The sequence below is a fragment of the Crinia signifera genome, chromosome 8 (assembly GCF_055691185.1).
Source record: "Crinia signifera chromosome 8, ASM5569118v1, whole genome shotgun sequence".
Classification (NCBI taxonomy): Eukaryota; Metazoa; Chordata; class Amphibia; order Anura; family Myobatrachidae; genus Crinia; species Crinia signifera.
In genome coordinates this window covers 43,506,765-43,527,862 of record NC_139224.1, presented here as the reverse complement: position 1 = coordinate 43,527,862, position 21,098 = coordinate 43,506,765, and the positions used below count along the sequence as shown (strand labels likewise).

Sequence of the window (21,098 nt, the reverse complement as noted above, 5' to 3'; positions counted from 1 at the left end):
CGTCGGTACACACGCCCCTGTTTGCTTGGCAACGGGGACGCGTCATGACCGGCCGGAACAGAGGGTATGCTGGATACCGGAAGTGCGTCTCCGTGCCTGGCACGGCTCCCGGCCGCTTCCGTCTCAGCACCTGAAGCTCTGCAGTGAATCACGACTATGGGCGGCCCTTCATACACTATAAGGTAGGAACCTTGTGCACTGTTGTTTGATATTGCTTGCTGTTAGCCTGACGAAGGAGCTTAGGGCTCCGAAACTGTTGCTTGAATAAATTCCACATTCTTCACAAGACCTCGAGTGCCGTGCTGTGTGTTCTCCATATAGGATAACACCTACCCATCTCTGCATTAATTCCTGCAAAGGCACCGGGGCAATTAACCCCTGAGCAAGGAGTGCCGGATCGCCATCCAGTATATATATACTTGATAAAAGAGCCGCACTGGCTCAGAAACGTTGGTGACTTTAACCAGAGTCCTGGTCTTATTTGTTTTGCTGAGTGCCGCCGCTCCCCCCATCCTGTTATATATATATATATATATATATATATATATATATACTCCAACCTCTGTAATGATGTAAAAACCTCCCATATATGCAGTATCCTCGTAACACTGGATCAATTAGTAGGCTAGGTCCTTCTAGACCAGGCATGTCCAAACTATGGCCCTCCAGCTGTTGTGAAACTACAATTCCCATCATGCCTTGCCACAGTTTTGCAATTAGGGAATGCTAAAACTATGGCAAGGCATGCTGGGATGTGTAGTTTCACAACAGCTGGAGGACCACAGTTTGGACATGCCTGTTCTAGGCAAACACTGTTCCTTTTATTACACGAATAACTGGCTGTGAAACATTAACACCTATCAGTGACTAACCCAAATATTTTACATGGTACCTTGTGAATCACAACACAGACACGTCTGTAGTAACTTTTACCCAGTCCTCACCACTGGGGTAAGGGTAGACGATAAAATAAAATCAGCTGTACGGAGGCTTTGAGTAAAGCTGGTGATTTAGCAAATAGGAAAGATGAACATTTTAGAAGTCCAAAGTGATCACTATCCTAATTCGTTGGCTTGAGAGAACGCGTATATGGCACTGAATTATGTACTATTGAAACCTATGGCACTGGACAGCAGCGGGGCCAGAGGAGAAGATTTAGCACAGCCCGGCCCTCTGATTAGCAGATGACCAGTGCCATCCACCAATATTCCCGGTACTGTCACAGCATACTGCATAACTGTGCCCGAGATGCAGCCAGAAAATGCTGCCCGGTCACCCTGATGTGTGTTCAGATACAATCAGAACAAGAAGATCCTTTGTCTGCCTTTCAGTCTCCAGATACTTGTATACAGTATTTGGCCAACACACTGATTACACCACCCCCTGGATTTGCCACTGGTACTAGATGACCCAATGAATGCACGTGTGGCCATATTAAGTGGTTTCTGGTAACTTACGCAGGTCGCATGCTCTCGTGTCTCTGCTGGAAAGAAGGAGATGGGGTCACTGCTTCCAGGGCGGTCTGGTTTACTCTAGCGGCTGTTTCCTGTGTTGGAAATAAGAGTCACAATTTAGATGGAAGGAACCAATGAGCTTTTTTTAGATGGATGGATGGACAATGATGGCCCATTTCAGTGAGAAACATCTTGTGTACCTGACATGTATAAAAGGCTTCACCCACTGCACCAGTGCAGTGACACCAGTACTTACAAACAAGTAAGTCTGTATTTAGGGGTGATTCAGACCTGATCGCTCAGGTCCAAATTTGCTACCCTGGCCTATGTTTGCGCATGTGCGAATATGCGCATATGAAAACCCCTGAAGCGAACGCCTTTGGCAGGTTTTACACTTGCCGGGGCGTTTGCTCAATAGCGGGTGGGAAGGGGGCCGGCATGGGGCGGACGCAACTGACCGCCCGGCCTTTTATGGGCACGTCTATAGAAATGCTGGGTGTACCCCTTGTGAATGCAGACGTATCGATGCCTGCTTGGGGTGGGCGGATTAAGTCACATGACGTCAGCACCCGCCCCCATTTCGGCCATCACAGTCCAGGATAAAAAGTATAGACTTCTGCTAGCTAGGCAGAAAATATACGCAGCCTAGTGAGTAGGTCTGAATCAGGCCCTTCGTTCTGTGCAGGCAATGAGAATGAAACTGCCTCAGACTTGTGAGTAATTATGAATCGGCTCCATGGATGCCGCAATTATGTACCAGGAGCACTGTATTTCCTGCTGCCGGATATAGGCACTTATTCAGATCGCAGTACAAATTTGTTCTCAAAATGGGCAAAACCATGAGCATTGCAGGTGGGGCAGATGTAACATGTATAGAGAGAGTTAGATTTGTGTGAGTTATTTTGTTTCTGTGCAGGGTAAATACTGGATGCTTTATTTTTACACTGCAATTTAGATTTCAGTTTCAACACATGTTACATCTGCCCCACCTGCAGTACACATGGTTTTGCCCATTTTGAGAACAAATTTGTACTGCGATCAGATCCGAAAAAGGGCCACAATCCATCCTAATGTTTATGTCTATACACGGAAACTGACCTCTGGGTTCTCCGTTAGGTAAATGCGTTTTGAGATGTTATTTATTGTAGCGATCCACTAAAAGAGAAAAAACAGGATACATATGGGCGGAGTTATACAATACATAAATCTCTTATATATTTGGCTACATCTGTCACTCAAAGTGTGTCTGGAGCTGTAACGCTGGGTTGTGGACTTCCATCTTAATTTATGATTGTCATCACCTGGTTTAAACAGGGTAATTGATAAGAAAGGTGTTTAAGCACAGGTGATGGTAATCCATAAATTAAGAAGAAAGTCCAGAAACAGAGCAATGTGTCCCTCCTCGAGAGGGTCATGTTGGGTATGCACCTCCCCCCCCCCCCCCCCATTCACGGCATCCCCACGATTAAATGGCACATGCAAAACATTGACATGGCTATGGTCGACAATGAAAAAGGTTGACAAGATTTATTTTTCACTTTTTCAATGTTTTCATATTCATTTTCATGTGTCGACATGGACACCAATGAAGTGACACACTTATGTCAACATTTACATGTGTTGACCTTTCTGTGTTGATTTTTTCTTGTGGCAATTCGCAGCAACCCCCACGACCCCCCTCCCGCGATTTGCAGCACACCCCCCGCGATTCGCGGCCCCACCCCGTGACACCCCCCCCTCCTGCGATTCGCGGCACCCCGCGACCCCCCCTCCCAAGATTCGTGCCAAACCCCCGGCCCCCCCCTCCCGCGGTTCACGGTGCCCCCCACGACCCCCCCTAGCGCGATTCCCCACCCCTGACCCCCCCCTCCTGTCATTGCGGCAACCCCCCGCCCCCGCGATTCACTGCAACCCCCCCCCGCGCCCCCCCCTCCCACAATTCGCGGCACCCACACCCCCCCCCGCGACCCCCCCTCCCGCAATTCACAGCATCCACCCACGACCCCTCCTCCCGTGATTCGCGGACACCCCTCACCTCCTCCCTCCCCCCCACCCCCGCGCGCGATTCACGGCAACCCCAGGATTAAATGGCACATGCAAAACACTGGCACGGCTATGGTCGACAATGAAAAAGGTTGACATGAGTTTTTGAAGATTCATTTTTCTTTTTTTTATTGTTTTCATATTCATTCTCATGTGTCGACATGGACACCGATGAAGTGCCACACTTATGTCAACATTTACATGTGTTGAACTTTCTGTGTTGATTTTTTCTTGTGGCGATTCGCGGCACCCCCCTCCCGCGATTTGCAGCACACCCCCCGCAATTCGCGGCACCCCCGGGCACTCCCGCGATTCGCGGCCCCACCCCGTGACACCCCCCCTCCTGCGATTGCGGCACCCCGCGACCCCCCCTCCCACGATTCGCGCCAACCCCCCCGGGCCTCCCTTCCCGCTGTTCACGGTGCCCCCCCTACCGCGATTCCCCACCCCTGACCCCCCCTCCTGTCATTGCGGCAACCCCCCGCCCCCGCGACCCACCCTCCCGCGATTCACTGCAACCCCCGGCCCCCCCCCCCCTCCCACAATTCGCGGTACCCCCCCCTGGCCCCCCCCACCCTCCGCAATTCACGGCATCCACCCACGGCAGCACCCCTAAGCCCCTCTTTAGTCCCCCGTATACTCACACACCCCTATCACTACCCAGCTTCCTGCTCTCCTGAACCGTAACTTCCACCACTGGGGAGTCGCTGACGCTGTTTTGCCCACATGCCCCTATCATGCCTCATAGCCCAGCCTCCTGCTCTCATGCACCCGAACTCCCACCCAGTAGGAGGATACACTGACTAAGGGTCACCATCCTGTACTCCTGTACTGCCACGCTGGACCCTCACCCACTGGCAGAAGCTGCACAGTATCTCCCACCCTCCTCTTTAGTCCCTTATGCCCACACACCCCTATCACTACCCAGCCTCCTGTTTACCTGTGTCGTGACCTCCGCCAGTGGGGAGCCGCTGACTCAGAAACACCCTACTATACTATTGCACACACACACCTAAACAACACGCACACACAGCCCCCCCCCCACACCCACAAATGTCACTGTACCATCCACACTATCAATGTACATCTTACTCTGTAACCGCTTTTTAATTAAACAAAACAATACACACCCCCTTCCACATCATATGCTCTCTATTTAACACATTTCACCTATAACTCAAGTTGCAATACAGGCATCTTTCATACAATTCTAACCATCTTTTTCATATACAAATGTTCAAAAATTAAGGGGGCGCAGCCCCTTACGACGGTGTGAAGAGCGCCCGTAGGGCGCGATGAATCACCTAGTAGAATTATAAATGACCTATCACAACACAGATTTATAAAAACCGTAGAGAACAAGTGGAGAAGATGCCTATAGGAATCAATCTGTTCCTACTCATCATTGTCTAGGATCTATAAAGTCTTATACTGTAGGTATGATCGATATAGGCAACTTCCGCATTGGACCTAGTTAGCACGTTTCATACTTTTCCACCCATATTCAGTTGCTTTAAAAGTTTAAATACCCAACTGGATCTTAAAAGTTTAGTTTTTGTTTTTTTTTAATTTTTTGGTACTTGTGTATTATCACGGCGCCCAATTTCATCTAAATCACATCCGATATCGCATCCGATTTATCGGACGATTTGCGGCGGATTTTTTGGCCGATTTGATCTGCGATGCGATTTTGTGACCGATCTGTGTCCGATTTTCGGCCATTTCCTGACAATTTGCATGTTATTCCATCCTTGCACACCCCTGAAAATGCCCCTGATTGTACAATTAAATATCGCATAGCAGCGCATGCCAGCAAGTGGCATGCGATGTGATTCGCAATGTTAAATGCACCCCCACTATCAACGCCAACCCGAAGCGTGGCGAGCGTAGCGGTACGCGTCCTCCGACCTTTTCATACCCCACCATCCACATCAGCGTGGAGTTGATTTTAGATAGTGTGGCGAGCGCAGCGAGCCACCGAGCCCGAAGCGTGGCGAGCGCAGCGAGCCCCGTGAGGGGACACGGATTACTTTACATGTATTCTGCGTCCGCTCGCCACGCTTCGGGCTCGCTGCGCTCGCCACACTATCTAAAGTCAACTCCACGCCGACGTGGATAGTGGGGATATGAAAAGGTCGAAAGGACGCTTACCGCCGCCGCTCACCACACTTCGGGTTGGCATGGATAGTGGGGGTGGTGTTGACAATGGGGGTGCATTTAACATTGTAAGCACCTATCAGGGTGATTGTACAATTATAAACCAAATCGCTTCACATGCATCGCATGGCATGCATCACATGCCACTATATTGCATGCGATGCACTACGATGGAAATCGGGGGTGTGCAAGGCGTGCAATGATGGAACAGCATGCAAATCGGCCGGAAATGGAAATCGGGGGTGTGCAAGGCGTGCAATGATGGAACAGCATGCAAATCGGCCGGAAAAAGTGAAAAATCGGCCGCAAAATCGCATCTGATTTTTGCATGCGATTTGCGGCCGATTTCGTGGGCGCCGTGATAATACACAAGTACCCATTTTTTTTATTAATAGCTTATGGGTTGGAAGTCAGAGATACTTTAGATTTGTATATTCTAAATGCAAATATACACAAAAAGTAGTTGATCCATGGGTCGAGTACCCTGCAACTATGGGGGGAGATGTATTATAGTGGCAGTTATTGTGCAGCTACAGCTTTACAGTGGAGATGTATCCACATCCTGGATACCAAAGAGGGGGGAGAGGAACCACCCCCCCCCCTCCGGAGATCCGTGCAGCTTAGTGCTGATGCGCTGCGTCCTACCATCTTTCCAGCCCCACCGATCATGAACAAGATCATGCAAACATCATGAGATCTTGTAAAAGACCCCACTGAAGCGCTGTATGTATAATGTAGCTGTAGCACATTTGATATTTACTGCCCCTCCTACATCTCCTACTATGTACTTTATGGAGAAATTAAAACCGTGAATATTTTGCATTTAACAATATTGCATGCTAAATGATAGCACAGCATTATGGTAATGGGGTTCTGCCTGCATCTCTGTGGACCGATTGCAGATCATCAGCAATAGGCACTTCCCACAAAGATGCTACGATGGCTGCTCAAGGCAAAATGTAATAAAACAATAATGATAAACATTAATAGCAAACCCACCTCTTCGCTGTCCTTCCGCGACTCCGCTTGTACAATTACGGACCTGGAAAGAAAGTGGAATTTGAATACTGCATAAAAACCTGCAAAGACACAAACAGGGTTGCTATATTCTGCAGCATGGCCCTCGTTTATACATTATCAAAGGGGCGGGCCATTAATAACCCGCCACAGCGCATATCGTATGTCGTTGGAGGCGTATAATGAATGATATTGCTCAGAAGGATCATAGTTAAAAAAATATGGTTCTTTATATCGCCCAGTGTGTATGCACCTTTAGGCTGTGTTTCCTAGACAGAGAATAGATACATACTTTTTGCCATCAAAAGCGGTTATTTGGAAGCAATATCTTCGGTCTTCGCAGTCCACAGCCATCACAGAGCAGTTGTCAATGTCCATGACCAGACCCCCAGCCACATCTCCCCTCGACTGGCTCATCAGATTGCCTCCCTGAGTGAAGAAATACTGTCGCTCCCAAGTCGAGGACACCAGCCCCGTCTTACTAGAACAAGACAGAACCCCATAGTTAGTCAAAGCAAAGACAATATAATATATTTATAAACAAATACATAGCCATGGCCAAAAGTTGAGACGGACACAAATATTAATTTTCACAAAGTCTGCTGCCTCAGTTTTTATTATGGCAATGTCATAAAGAGTGATCAGATTAATTGCCAAGTCCCTCTTTCTTTAAAAGGAGGGTGCTGCTTGAAGTAATTGTTCTTCCTCCATGGTTACCTGTAAGCAAATACATGCAGTCATCATTGCTTTGCACAAAAAGGGCTTTACAGGCAAGGATATTGCGGTTAGTAAGACTGCATCACCATAAACCATTTATTGGATCATCAAGCACTTTAAGAAGAGCCGTTTAATAGTTGTCAAGAAGTCTTCACAACGCCCAAGAACATCCAGTAAGCACCAGTCTCCTAAAGTTGATACAGATTTTACACCCTGCGTTTCACCTCCACCTCTTAAACTATATTCTGGAAACAGTTATTACCAGAATATAGTTTAAGAGGTGGAGGTTAAGCGCAGGGGGTAAAATCTGTTTCTATTCCTGTACATATCATCTGGGGTTTAGTAGTGAACCCATACACCCAGCTGCAACCCCAACCTAAGTGGTTTATAGCAAAGTCTCCACCCATCCATTCTCTTGTTCCTAAAGTTGATTCATCTGCGGGATCGGGGCACAACCATTGCAGAGCTTGGAATGGCAGCAGACATGTGTGAGTTCATCTGAAAACACAGTGAGGTGAAGATTTTGGAGGATGTCCTGGTGTGAAAAGGGGCAGCAAAAAGACACTTCTCCCCAGGAAAAACATCAGGTAAAAACTAATATTCTGCAAAAAAGGGACACGGTTTGGACTGCTGAGGACTGGGGTAAAGTCATTTTCTCTGATGAATCCCCTTTTAGATTGTTTGGTTCATCTGGAAAAATGCTTGTCCAGAGGAGGAAAGCATTACCATCAGTAATATGTTGTGACAACAGTAAAGCATCCTGAGACTATTCATGTGTGGGGTGGCTACTCAGCCAAGGGAGTGGGCTCACTCACAATTTTGCCTAGGAACACATCCATGAATAAAGATTGGTACCGAGACACCCTCCCAAGAGCAACTTCTCCCAACCATCAAAAAGCAGTGTGGTGACACACAGGGGGTTATTCTAGTTTACTCTTTCTGACAAATTCCTTCTTAGATGGACAAAACCATGTGCACTGCAGGCGGGGCAAATGTTACTTGTGCAGAGAAAATTAGATTTGGGTGGGTTTTTACTTCAAAGTGAGATCTATATTGCAGTGTAAAAATAAAGCAGTCAGTATTTTCCCTGCACAGAAGCAAAATAACTCAACCAAATCTAATTATATCTGCACATGTTACATCTGCCTCACCTGCAGTGGACATGGTTTTGTCCATCTAAGAAGGATTTTGTCAGAAAGAGTGAACTAGAATAAGGCCCACAATGCCTTCTCCAGCATGATGAAGCAGCTTGCCATAAGGCAAAAGTGATAACCAAGTGGTTTAGGGAACAACATATTTTTACATTTCGAGTTCAAGGCCTGGGAAACTCCCAAGACTGTAATCCCATTGAGAACTTGTGGTTAATCCTCAGGAAGTGGATGGACAAAAAACACTCCCCAAAATTCTGACAAACTCCAAGCATTGACTAGGCAAGAACGGGCAGCCATCAGTAGGTATGTGGCCCAGAAGTTGATTGACAGCATGCCAGAGGTCTTCAGGAACACTGCAAATATGGACTCTGCGTAAACTTAAAATAATGGTCATTAAAAGCCTTTAACACTTATGAAATGCTTGTAATTTTACCACAGTAACATCTGACAAAAGGTCTAAAAACACTGAAGCAGCAAACTTTGTGAAAACCAATACTTTGTTCATTCTCAAATCCTTTGGCCATGGCTGTACATGGGAACAGATGAGTATCTGACACACTTCAGTATGTAACCCAAATTAAGAAAAAGAACGAAAAATAATAGTAATCTTTTGAGGGTAGAACAAGGAAACACCTGCCTTCAGTATTTGGGTTTCCCCCTTTGCTAATGTTGCCTTCATTCTTTATGAGTCTTGTACATGGATCAGGCACACCTCCCCCCAACTGTTCTGCAACGCATAATGCCTAAGGGCGCCCTTACATATATTGCCTGCGCCATGTGACCACCTCAGCACTCCAATGAGCTTTGGCCTATTCTTATGGTGTATGGTTATTCATTATCCTATTGGAAGACTTTTAATCAGTTCGGCTTTATGCGGTGGATCGCCCAATTACTGTAGTGAGGGCAATGTTGGATGTCAGACCTTAGTTCTTTCCTTCAAGAGGGAAAATTAAATGTTTGTTCTTAGATTACGTCAGGTGAAATAGCGCCCGTCGCCTATTCAATACTGACGTTTCCGATAGCATTGGAAGGCCGATTTCGACAAAACAGATCCAACTTTTAAACCAGCTACGTCTGTTTTGTCAGAAATGGCTGAATTGTCGAATTCACGGCTGTTTCTCGAAAATCCACGTCCGGTTTTGCCGTCACTCCCCCCTTTTGGCACCTCGACAGGTGGAACAAATAACAAATCTGTAAATTTTGGTAAAAGTGTGCCCCCAAAGACCAGATGGCTGTTTGCGACCCCTGATCAGTACAGGTCGCCTTGCCCAAGGGTCTCCCGCTGACCTGGAGGACTGTCTCAACCAATCTCTGTAACAGCCAGCACTGGGGCAGATGTATTAAGCTTTAACAAGAGATAAATCCAAGGGTGATAAGGAGAGATAAACGTTCAGCCAATCACCTGCTAACTGCCATGTTACAGCCTGTGTTTGAAAAAAGTCAGTAAGGAGCTGATTGGCTGGATGTTTATCTCTCCTTATCACCCTTGCATTTATCTCGTTAAGGTTTAATACATCTGCCCCACTTGCCTGATATATTTGCGGACAATTAATAATGTAATCCAACTGAATATCAGAAGGCTGTTACTAGCACCCCTGAAACAAGTGCCCAGCAAATATGGCAAAGAGGGGGATGAGATTCAGCTTCATTATGGTAAATTTCAAGTTAATGAGATTAGTCATAAATAAATAATATGTAAATGATCCTTGGCATTGGGGGCGTGGCTTGGCCTGGGACGCTAGTGGGGAGAGCTCCGCTAAACATCCTGATACACTATCCTGCCCCAGGGTCCGCTGGCAAACCACCTTTACTTTTCTGTTCACCGGAGCCTCTCCTGCACATACTGTGCCGCACGCAGGTCTCCGGGATGGCCTGTGGGGGCCTTGACGGCTGCTAGTGCCTGCTGCACTCCGTGCTCCCTTTCTTCTGGACACGGGCGCCATTTTGGACCCGCTTCTCCCCGCTCTGCAACTCCAGTCTGGTCCTGACCCTGCCACCGCACCAGCAACGCTGACATCTTCCCTCTGCTGCACTTTGCTTCTGGCATCAGGTGGTGAGTGCGACTGCTGAGAGACCTCCATCCCTGCTACAGCCTCACATACTGTACAGCCCATCACACGAGGGACCCTGGAACTATCTTGCCTAGGAGAGGCAGCTGTTTCCCCTGCGATCCTCTGCCTGTTTGTCTATATGTTGGTGCCCACGCTGTGAGTGCTCCCTGCGACCACCCAGGCTGACACTTGCTCCTCTAGATGGACCTTCTGCTGGCTACAGGTGAATGTGCTCACTGCTGATTGTGCCCCTGCTGCCACTATCCTCAGTATATCTATCTGGTGGTGTGCTAGCCACTACCATTGTTTATCAGGGCTCCAATACGGCAGTCAGATTGCTCCCCTTCAAATTTGCACCCTGGCTGCACATAACATTCCCATGATTATGGAGGTCTCTTTTCACCAACTACTGCAGGCTATATACGCTTCTGCTGACAGGCTTATTGCCAAGTTGTCTGAGGTGCCGGGGGTTGCCCTATCAACCTATGTTGCTCCTGATAAGTGTGATCCTGATGATGGGAAGAAATCACCTCAATGCCATGATCCTGCCACCTCTGCAGCACCTACATTTGGTAATACCCTGGATTGATCTATCCAGTTATGGGGATCCTTGGTACTCTATACCTGCGTGCTTAGATGGGGCTGTATTCCACCCAAAAATCCTTCAATTTCTCAATCTCAGCGGAACGATTCTGGATTTCGCGTTTTGACTCTCCTGGATATGGGTCTATCCACCATCTATATGTGTCATTTACATCATGTTTTCATTATCCTACCGATCATTGGAGCGGGACTGTCGCTATACCTACCTATCTGAAACATGTTAACACTTGGCCGGACTAAAAGTTAATGCCAAAATAGTGTTACTGGGTTTTCTATATTCTTTCTATTTTATTTTGGTTTTGCTAGGATATCCTGTTGTTTTGAAACACATATACATTTTAACTAATTCACAATGTCATTCTTCAATCCTTTGATGATGATGATGATGGGATTCCTGTGAAGTCCTCTCAGTTCCTTCTTGTGGAAATGCTGCGATCATGGACTCTGCTGTCCTATCGTTTTGGAAGTCCTTATCCTTCTCCAACACCTTGGAAATTGCTTGAGATGCTGATTTTATTCTACAGTTTGATTGAGAGATGGCCGGACTAATGTTTTGATTCATATTTTAGTCTATAGTTATTGCGGTACTCTTTACCTAGAACGGCGCCAGCGATTGAAATCGCGGTCGTCGGGGGTAAAAATCGCGGTCATCGCGGGTAAATCGGGATGGCCGCGATTTTCCCATAGGGAACAATGTTAAAACGGCAGATTGACCGCGATTTTACTGTTAAATGGCTCAATGGACCCGATTTGGGGCCAAATAGGGCAAATTAACCCTTAAATGTCCCCCCCAATTTTTAACGCCACCCCACGATCCACGCGAACCCGAAGCGTGGCGAGCGCAGCGAGCCCGCGAGGGGCGGCGGTACGCGTCCTCCGACCTTTTCATGCCCTACTATCCACTAGGGCGTGGTGTGAGAATATAATAGTGTGGCGAGCGCAGCGAGCCACCGAGCCCGAAGCGTGGCGAGCGCAGCGAGCCCCGCGAGGGGACGCGGATACCTTCACAGGTAGACGCGTCCCCTCGCGGGCTTCACAGGTGTCCGCCTCGCCACGGACACCTGTGAAGCCCGCGAGGGGACGCGCATACCTGTGAAGGTATCCGCGTCCGCTCGCCGCGCTTCGGGCTCGGTGGCTCGCTGCGCTCGCCACACTATTATATTCTCACACCACGCCCTAGTGGATAGTAGGGCATGAAAAGGTCGGAGGACGCGTACCGCCGCCCCTCGCGGGCTCGCTGCGCTCGCCACGCTTCGGGTTGGCGTGGATCGTGGGGTGGTTAAAAATTTGGGGGGACATTTAAGGGTTAATGGGCTCTGTGGCCCATTTAACATTGATTCCTATGGCCAAATCGGGTGGATTGAGCCATTTAACAGTAAAATCGGGTCCATCGCGGCTTTTAACATTGATTCCTATGGGAAATCGTGAGCATCGCGTCGCGGGCATCGCGGGTACATTTATGGCCGGCCGCGACGCGACCGACACGATTTCCATGTTTAACATTGGTTTCAATGGGAAATCGCGGGCATCGCGTCGGTCGCGTCGCGCCCATACATAAATGTACCCGCGATGCCCGCGACGGGCGCCCTTCTAGGTAAAGAGTACCGTTATTGCTTTTCTCTGATGTGTGGTATGCTATATATATGCCATTGTTATACATAAAAGGTTATGGTATTGACCCTCCTATTTGCACATCCTGACCCGGGGTTCTACCTATTTTGCAACTGGATCACAAAAGTATCCTATTTTCCTTGCCCCTGCCAGTTATTCTGTCAGTATCTTGTGTTTGTTGGGGGGTGGGGGGGTTAGTTAAATTAGTTAGTAGGGACCATAGTGGGTTAGTGGGGTGGGAGGTGGGTAAAATGGGAGAGGTAGGTTAGTTTTTGTTTGGGCTAGGTTAGCTATATAGCTAAGGGCCGCTAACTTGCTTTCCCCTATAATTTATAGTTTTTAGTTGTAGAGGGGTAGGGGTAGTTCATTTTCAGGGATCCAGGTACGCCTAAGTTGGGGGTGGGTTGTACAGGGTGGGGGGGTTTTGTGGTAGGGTTGCTTTGGGTTTATGGGGAGGTATTTTGTTTTGTGTTTGAGGGAACTCATTTTATTTTAAGATAGACATGTCACCGTCCATAGCTCATTGTGCTACCACAGTCTGCTTGGTATATGTTCATTCGGATAATAATTTATATTACGCGATGTTGTATAGTACACTATGCTAAGATTGTCACTTAGATATTCCTGCTTTTATATGTTTGGCAGCTGCCCGAATGGCGCCTTCGGGCAACTCAGTGCCAGAAATATTCCAGGAATTGTGATTAATACTGCTTACATGATTTTAATAACTGTGTGTAATTTGGTTTCATACCATGTACCTATTGACATGTCCGCTCATTTGGGTGTAATGTTTAAATGTTATTTTGAAAAACTCAATAAAAATTACTGAATAAAAAAAAAAATTGATCCTTGGCGCTAACCTTTATGAGAGGGGGGTTTATTTTCTTAGGATGCAAATTGCTGTTGCCGTGGCAATGGCACTCCATCCCACAATCATCGCTTGGCTCGCCAAAAGCCTAATTTGTGCGAGATCTAGATCCCTTCTAGAAGAGTATATCTTAAGGACGATACATTGGCCCCCACTCAGAAGCCGGGGGTTCTACCAAGGTCGAATGACAGAAGCGCTTTCAGTACAATATCCAGTACAACTCGCCCTCCTGGTGACGGACAGGTACAGTGCTTAGTAACCTAGCAGGAATCATTAGCCCTTGCCTTTGTTTCATGGGGTAACATGTTGTTGCCGAACACACACCAAATCTGGCAATTTTATCGGTACTTATGTAGTATCTGGGCACCCGATTTTGTGATTGTATGCCTTAACGTAAGGCATACAATCAGATGCGATTCGACGCGATTTTCCATAGGAATCAATGTTAACAAGGTCCTGTTCATTTCCCCACTATCCAAGTGGGCATAGAGTTGATTTTATATAGCGTGGCGAGCGCAGCGAGCCCCACGAGGGGACGCGGAAAACATTTTAAGTAATCCGCGGCCACTCGCCACACTTCGGGCTCGGTGGCTCCCCACGCTTTATAAAATCAACTCTATGCCCACTTGGATAGTGGGGAAATGAACAGGACTATGTTAACATTGAATTCTATGGAAAATCGCATCGGACCGCATGCGATATCGGATGCGATTCGATGCGATTTTTCCGACCCGATTTTAAAATCGGGCGCCCAGATACTACATAAGTACCATTTTATCTTACACAACTTAGTTCTATCAATAAAACCACATGTGCAGTACAAGCTCCATCGTACTTGCGTATGTTGAGGTAGCCAGCTTTCTGGGTTAAATTGCGGTTGACCGGAAGTTTCTTTGGGTCTGGATCAGGCAAATATAATGGTTCACTGGCCACCTCCATATCCTGGATGGTCTGCTGCATGATATCCACGTCACTGTCCATCTCTCTGCGAACACTGCCAATTAAAAGTGAAACCTCAGCCATAATGTTTAGGGATGTGGTCAGGATCCCAGCAGTTGAGACCCCAACAGTCAGATGAGAGACAGCGGAATTCTGAAAACAGAATCCAGTGGTTAGTAATGGGGTTGGGGAATAGGCACTAGGGGCAGGGTGAGGACTAGGCTTTGGTGGTAGGGGAGGGTAAGGTTGCATGCACACGTAGGAGAATGGGGAGCTAGGGTTAGGCTGCAGTGGGAGGGAGTTGGGTAAAATATTGTACTTGCCAGGTTCCATTGAGATTTCTGCTGTCAGTCTTCTGACTGTCTGGATTTTGTACCCAACCCAATTATTAGATCTCATATAGGAGTACATATCCAGTGGCGTAAGTTCAAACCAGCAGCCCGGAGGCGAAATAACAATGGTGCCCCTTCTTCCTTCAACACCATTGCAGTCTGGCCAAATTAAAGATCACATGGCCACATATGAACACACGCAAATCCACATACACAGCCTCATATACACACACACACACACTCACACACACACACACAGCCTCATATACACACACACAGCCACATATGCACAGACAAAAACTCCCCACACACTCAAAGCCACATATGCGCACACATACACAGCCAAACACACACACATACACAGCCAAACACACAAACAGCCACACACTGAAAAGTGATCCTGGTGTGTGCCTTACTGTAAGCACTCTGTCACCGCCGAGGCACATCCGCCAGCCCCTCTTCCATTCTCAACCTGAGCAGCGACAGCGCGGATGAAGGAGCTGGGGTTGTTCAAGCGGGAAACGGGCACGAACAGCAGGACTTTCTCTGTCAGGAGGCGGAGTTTGCCAGCAGTGTCACTCAGACAGTGCCCCCGCCTCCTGACTGCCGAATCCTACTACTCGATCAACACCTACGATGCCGCCGCTCCGCGTCCTGTCGCTGCAGAGCTTCTTATGTAAGTGACTGGGGCACCGGAGGCAATGGAGATGGTCGTGTGCCCCCTTAAGTTCAAACGCCCAGCGGCAACCGACTCCGTTGTCTCCGGTACTTCCGCCACTGTACATATCTATACATAATATTTATCTTGGTTAGAGTTAGGGGGGTTATTCGGATTCACTCAGAAAGGCACAATCACTCCATCTGCACTGCAGGTGGGGCTGATATAACATGTGCAGAGAGTTAGATTTGGGTGGTGGTGTACTTCAAACTGATATCTATATTGCAGTGTAAACATAAAGCAGCCAGTATTTACCCTGCACAGAAACAATAAAACATCATCATTGCAATGTACATGTTGTATTTTTCATATTGCCAAAATTCAATAAAAACCGTTTAAAAAAAAAAAAAAAAAAAACACCCAAAATCTAACGCTCTCTGCACATGTTACATCAGCCCCCCCTGGAGTGCACATGATTTTGTCCATTAGAGAGTGATTGCGCCTTTCCGAGTGAATCAGAATAACCCCTTAGGTCACAATCAGTTTACAGACTAAAATTCCAGAACAATTTAGTTCCCATAAGAAATAGATATACTACAAGACAAGAACAACCAATACAGTGTATACCTTCTTTGTGTTTCCTTGTAAGAGATGCCTCACAGCACCACCACACAGATTACGGCGCACATGACACTCACTTTTGCACACTTGTTGAGATATTTGATAGGAACTCTTCCAGCTGACCGTTGAGGTTTTCTGAGCCCATCTTGAAAAAACTAATCTGCGCAAATGAAGAAAACAGAGTAACAGATGGTTTAGGTCAGGGTTAATCACACTATACACAGAAAGGCTTATATTATATGAATGAGAAGGGAAGAACGTCTACGGAAGCCTAAAGCTTAGCAGCCGGATGCAGATATCGGAGGTGTTGTATCTAGAACCTCATCACAGGTCTTGCATTAAACCAAACATCTCATTGTCGAGCCTGGTAATAAGGATTGTGGCTATTACTCAAAAAGGAACTGACAGCACATATAGCTGGCACCACATCTACAATACGCTGGCTACAGAACACATGAGTAACAAGTCTAAGGAAGCCACGTGGAGATAGAGGCCCTTATTCTGGTTGACTTGCAAAGCTGCAATTTTTGCAGCCTTGCGAGTCCACCAGTAGCCACCTGCACAGACGCCCGCCCCTCCTCGCACGGTGCGATCACCTGCAGGCATGCGAATGGATGATTTGCATTAACCATCCATTCACAGCCTTTTGTGTGAGCACAAAATAATTCGATGGACGCGGATCATCAAATGATTTTTCAAGTGCTTGCAAATCTAAGACACCGCTTTGGTGTCTTACATCTGTGTATACCTGTACGAGAAGCGGGCGGGCAGCTGACATCAGCTGCCCGCTCCATGCACCCTCGAGGAATTACCATGAGAATGCCCAGTGTTTTCCTGGGAACGCCCATGAAACTGTGAGCGTTCCCATGGGCGAATCCCCCGGCGAATAATCTATTCGCCGTGGCCCCTCGCGCACAGCGGCGCATAACTATGAGTAAGCGCAGTCACAAAACATCGATCCCCTGCGCAAACACACAGGGGGACCAGTGAACCTGAATAAGGCCCACAATTCGGACACAAACTTCAGTGGCAGTTAGTGAGGTCAAGAGGGAGAGGAGCTTCTTCACTAAGATTTAAAGTACCCAAACTAGTGTTCATCCCATAGTACCCCAATGTACCCCCACCTAATGGATGCTTCATATAACCTCTAATAGCTTCAATTATTTGTAAGCTTGATTCCTGGAGCTGCAGACACAGGGCTCAAAGGCATGATTCAGATTCCAAAAGGTTCTGCCTCCCATGTCACAAAGGGCCTTATTCTAGTTCACTCTTAGAGGCAAATTCCTTCTTAGCTGGACAAAACCATGTGCACTGCAGGTGGGGCAGATATAACATGTGCAGAGAGAATTAGATTTGGGTGGGGTTTTTCTTTAGTGAGATCTATATTGCAGTGTCAAAATAAAGCAGTCAGTATTTACCCTGCACAGAAACAAAATAATTTACCAAATCTAATTCTATCTGCACCTGTTACATCTGCCCCATCTGCAGTGCACATGGTTTTGTCCAGCTAAGAAGGAATTTGCCTCTAAGAGTGAACTAGAATAAGGCCCAAAGTAACAATGTTCAGTACTTTGCGTACGTGCAGTACGGATCCTGCTTCGCTGTAAGGAGAATGGCTGCAGATGTCGATGAGAGTCTGAAGCTGGGGAGGAAGCAGTGGTGCAGCAATTTCCCAGGGTTTCCGTTGGATACCGGATATATCTCCTGGTTGCAGAAACAGCTGGATAACACAAGCTCATGGATCACGCTGTCAGCCTATGACATCACACGTGATCTGAAGGTGTGTGACCTCTGTTTTGGGGGAATGCAAAGATCAAAAATACATGCAGGAGGTGGCTATGAATACCAGAAGCTGCATGACCATATCTGTGCATGGCTGCTTCAACCACATCCAGGTCCAACACACTAACAATATAAAGCCCCAGTAATGTGCTGCTCTTTTGTCTATAGTTAAGGGATACACGACACCAATGCAGGTACCTGAGCTTGCATGTATCCCAACAGTGGCTCCAATATTGCAGTTTTCTTCTTGTACTGGATGGTGTTTAAAGCACAGAAGTAATGCATCATTGTCTGGTGCTGTTTCTTTCTGGCAGTGTAAACATCTTCCGTGGCTTCAAACTTGGTCTAGAGTAAAAAATGAGGTCAAACTTCAGAACATTTTATCAGCATCTCACTGCCAAACGACATGCTGGCCCTCTGGTCCGCTTCCGCTAAGGTATGTTGCGTCAAAAAAACATCCCACTCTGAGGTTGCACAATTGGGTCTGTTCCCTTTCGGGTGATACACAAAATACGCCACCCAAAATGGCCTAGTGCTCACTATGCATCAGACTATTCTCTAGCAGGAGGCAACCAAACACTGCTTTAGTGGTGACGATTCCCATCCTGCCCCCTGTGGTCTAAACTACAAGTTCTTTAAGTCAGTCCTCAGGACCCCACACGGTGCATATTTTGCAGGTCTCCTCACAGAGGGCCTTATTCTGGTTCACTACTTCTGGCAAATTCCTTCACAAATGGACAAAACCATACTGCACTGCAGGTGGGGCAGATGTAACATCTGCAGAGAGAATTAGATTTGGGTGAGTTATTTTGTTTCTGTGCAGGGAAAATGACTGACTGCTTTATTTTTACACTGCAATAAAGAACTCACTTTGAAGTAAAACCCCACCCAAATCTAGCTCTCTCTGCACAAGTAACATCTACCCCAGCTGGTTTTGCCCACCTAAGAAGGAATTTGCCAGAAGGAGTGAACCAGAACAAGGCCCAGAATCACAAGTGAAATAATTAGCTCCAACTGTGGATCTTTTAAAATGTGTCAATGAGTAATGAGTGCACCTGTGCACCTGCTGGGTGACCTGCAAAACGTGAACCCGAGGACCAAGTTTGAGAACCACTGGTCCAAACAATGAAATCAGAGGCAGGCAGCTTAGTATGTTCTGCTCTACAGCCATGATGGACCCCAGGTTGTCATGGCTGAACAATATTACCACAGCATTCTGTTACTGTTCAACATGACCACACAAATAGGAGAAGAAGCGGAGACAATGGTGGGCGGACGTTACGGAGCCTTTAAATAAGGCAAACACACTTCTAAAACAAACAGGATCCACACATTACCCGGCATCTTACAGAACAATAAACAAAGCAGTCACACAGGTTATAATGGAGTAACCTTTTCATTTTCTCGTCTCTTAGACAGCCGGCTGTATCTGTTGATTGCCACATCGTGATCTAAGCACAAACATACAAAACCAACAATCAGGAGGGAAGACAAGTTTAGGTTTAAAAAAAAAAAAAAACAACAACATTTTTTTTACATCAATGATTTTTGCACATAATGAAAAACAGAATTAGTTTTTACATTTTATTGCAGTTTTGTATAAATGTACCCAACACCGACTAATGTTTTGCCCAAGGGCCCCCGCCAATGTTAAGATGGCCCTGCTTTTATGCCATGCTGCAGGTGACCATTTAACAGAATATTTTAGTTCACATAAAATCCATATTTAGTACGTTAATGTTGGCTCTTTGCAGTGGAACACAATCCACGCTATCATTTGGAAAATGTTACATCTAATGCCTAAAATGTCAGCTATTCCCTAGCCTACTGCCCCACCCACACAGCTCATACCAGATCTATAAGCTACCGCTGGAACCATTCCAAGTATCCACCGCCCCAGGCAGAGCTGGATTTACACCTCATGACAAGATAACGGTTTGAGACCCACTTTCTATTTAATACACTATAGTGGCTAACCTGTGGCTCTCCAGCTGTTGTAAAACTACACATCCCAGGATTCCTTGCCACTGTTTTAGCATTACCAAATAGTAAACCTGTGCCAATGGTTACACCCCCCGTGCTTGCGTGGGTTGCCTCTGGGTACTCCCGTTTTCTCCCACATTCCCAAAAATATAATGGTAGGTTAATTGTCTCCCAACAAAATGAAGCCTAGAATAAATGTGTCTACATGTGGAGCTGCGGAATATGTGTGCTCAGAGGCTGGTCCAGTGGGTAATGAGTTTGAAAAAAAACTCAGGAGCCCGAGGTGTGCTCCCCACCACCAGTGCTGTGCCTAAACACGTGCAAAGGAGGCCGTGCGATCGAATGGGTCCGTCTCCTAGGAGACAGGGCCCCGGTTTTCCCCTAACCCCTCTCAACCATAAGGCCGAAGAGGGGAAAATAGGGAACGGTGGGTCCTCTTCGCCGAAGCTTAGAGAGACCCTCATTCCTCAACCCCCGAAAGGGTTAGGACGGTGGGTCCTCCGCACCCCATGGTTTGGAGAGACCCGCAGTGGACTTCCCTCCGCCTTGCGGCTCGGGGTCGTCCTCGGGGGGACCGAAGCTCTCCCCAAAAGGCGAGAGCTTCGGCACATTGGGGAAATGGAAGGCCCGAAAGGGTCGACCACACTACCCAAAAAAAGGTGACAAACTACAAAAAAAACAAGGAACGTGAAAAGTGACAAACGTGAGAGGGGGAAGAGAAATAAATAATAAAGGACCCTAGCCAGAAGGCCAGGGTGGGGGGGGGGGTGAAAAATTGTCCTACCCCATCCAAAAGGACGGGGTAAGGACGTGAAGCGCATACCTAGAGGGAAAGTGCGCAGTGCTAGTGCTTACTAGTGCATGGTGATTTTGGGATCACCTGTGCATGTTCGGCACCCCCGAGTTTCCCCGGGGGCACAGTGCAGCCTCGGACTCCAAGCAGCCAGCCAGTCAGCGTCCGACCAAGTGTTTCTCCGCTCAGCCAGTGGGCCCTTTCCGACCCCCGGCATGGGAATGGATACTCCACCGGGCTTTTTCGGTGAGTCTCCCCCGCAGAGGCCCAAAATAGACCACCTGAGGAAGAAGAAACCACCTACTCAGTCCCGACGTT

General features: G+C 47.3%; 1 protein-coding gene across 1 annotated transcript in view; it reads right to left on the bottom strand.

The window, feature by feature from the left end:
• Positions 1 to 21,098, bottom strand: part of APPL1 (adaptor protein, phosphotyrosine interacting with PH domain and leucine zipper 1) — a 43,807-nt gene that overhangs the window by 10,099 nt on the left and 12,610 nt on the right. The window contains exons 7-14 of the mRNA XM_083156242.1: positions 19,397 to 19,455; positions 18,203 to 18,349; positions 16,300 to 16,382; positions 14,508 to 14,666; positions 6,964 to 7,152; positions 6,654 to 6,696; positions 2,553 to 2,609; positions 1,458 to 1,546 (exon numbers count right to left, since the gene is read on the bottom strand). Coding sequence (XP_083012368.1) covers positions 1,458 to 1,546; positions 2,553 to 2,609; positions 6,654 to 6,696; positions 6,964 to 7,152; positions 14,508 to 14,666; positions 16,300 to 16,382; positions 18,203 to 18,349; positions 19,397 to 19,455 — 826 coding nt within the window. The remainder of the gene's footprint in view (positions 1 to 1,457; positions 1,547 to 2,552; positions 2,610 to 6,653; positions 6,697 to 6,963; positions 7,153 to 14,507; positions 14,667 to 16,299; positions 16,383 to 18,202; positions 18,350 to 19,396; positions 19,456 to 21,098) is intronic.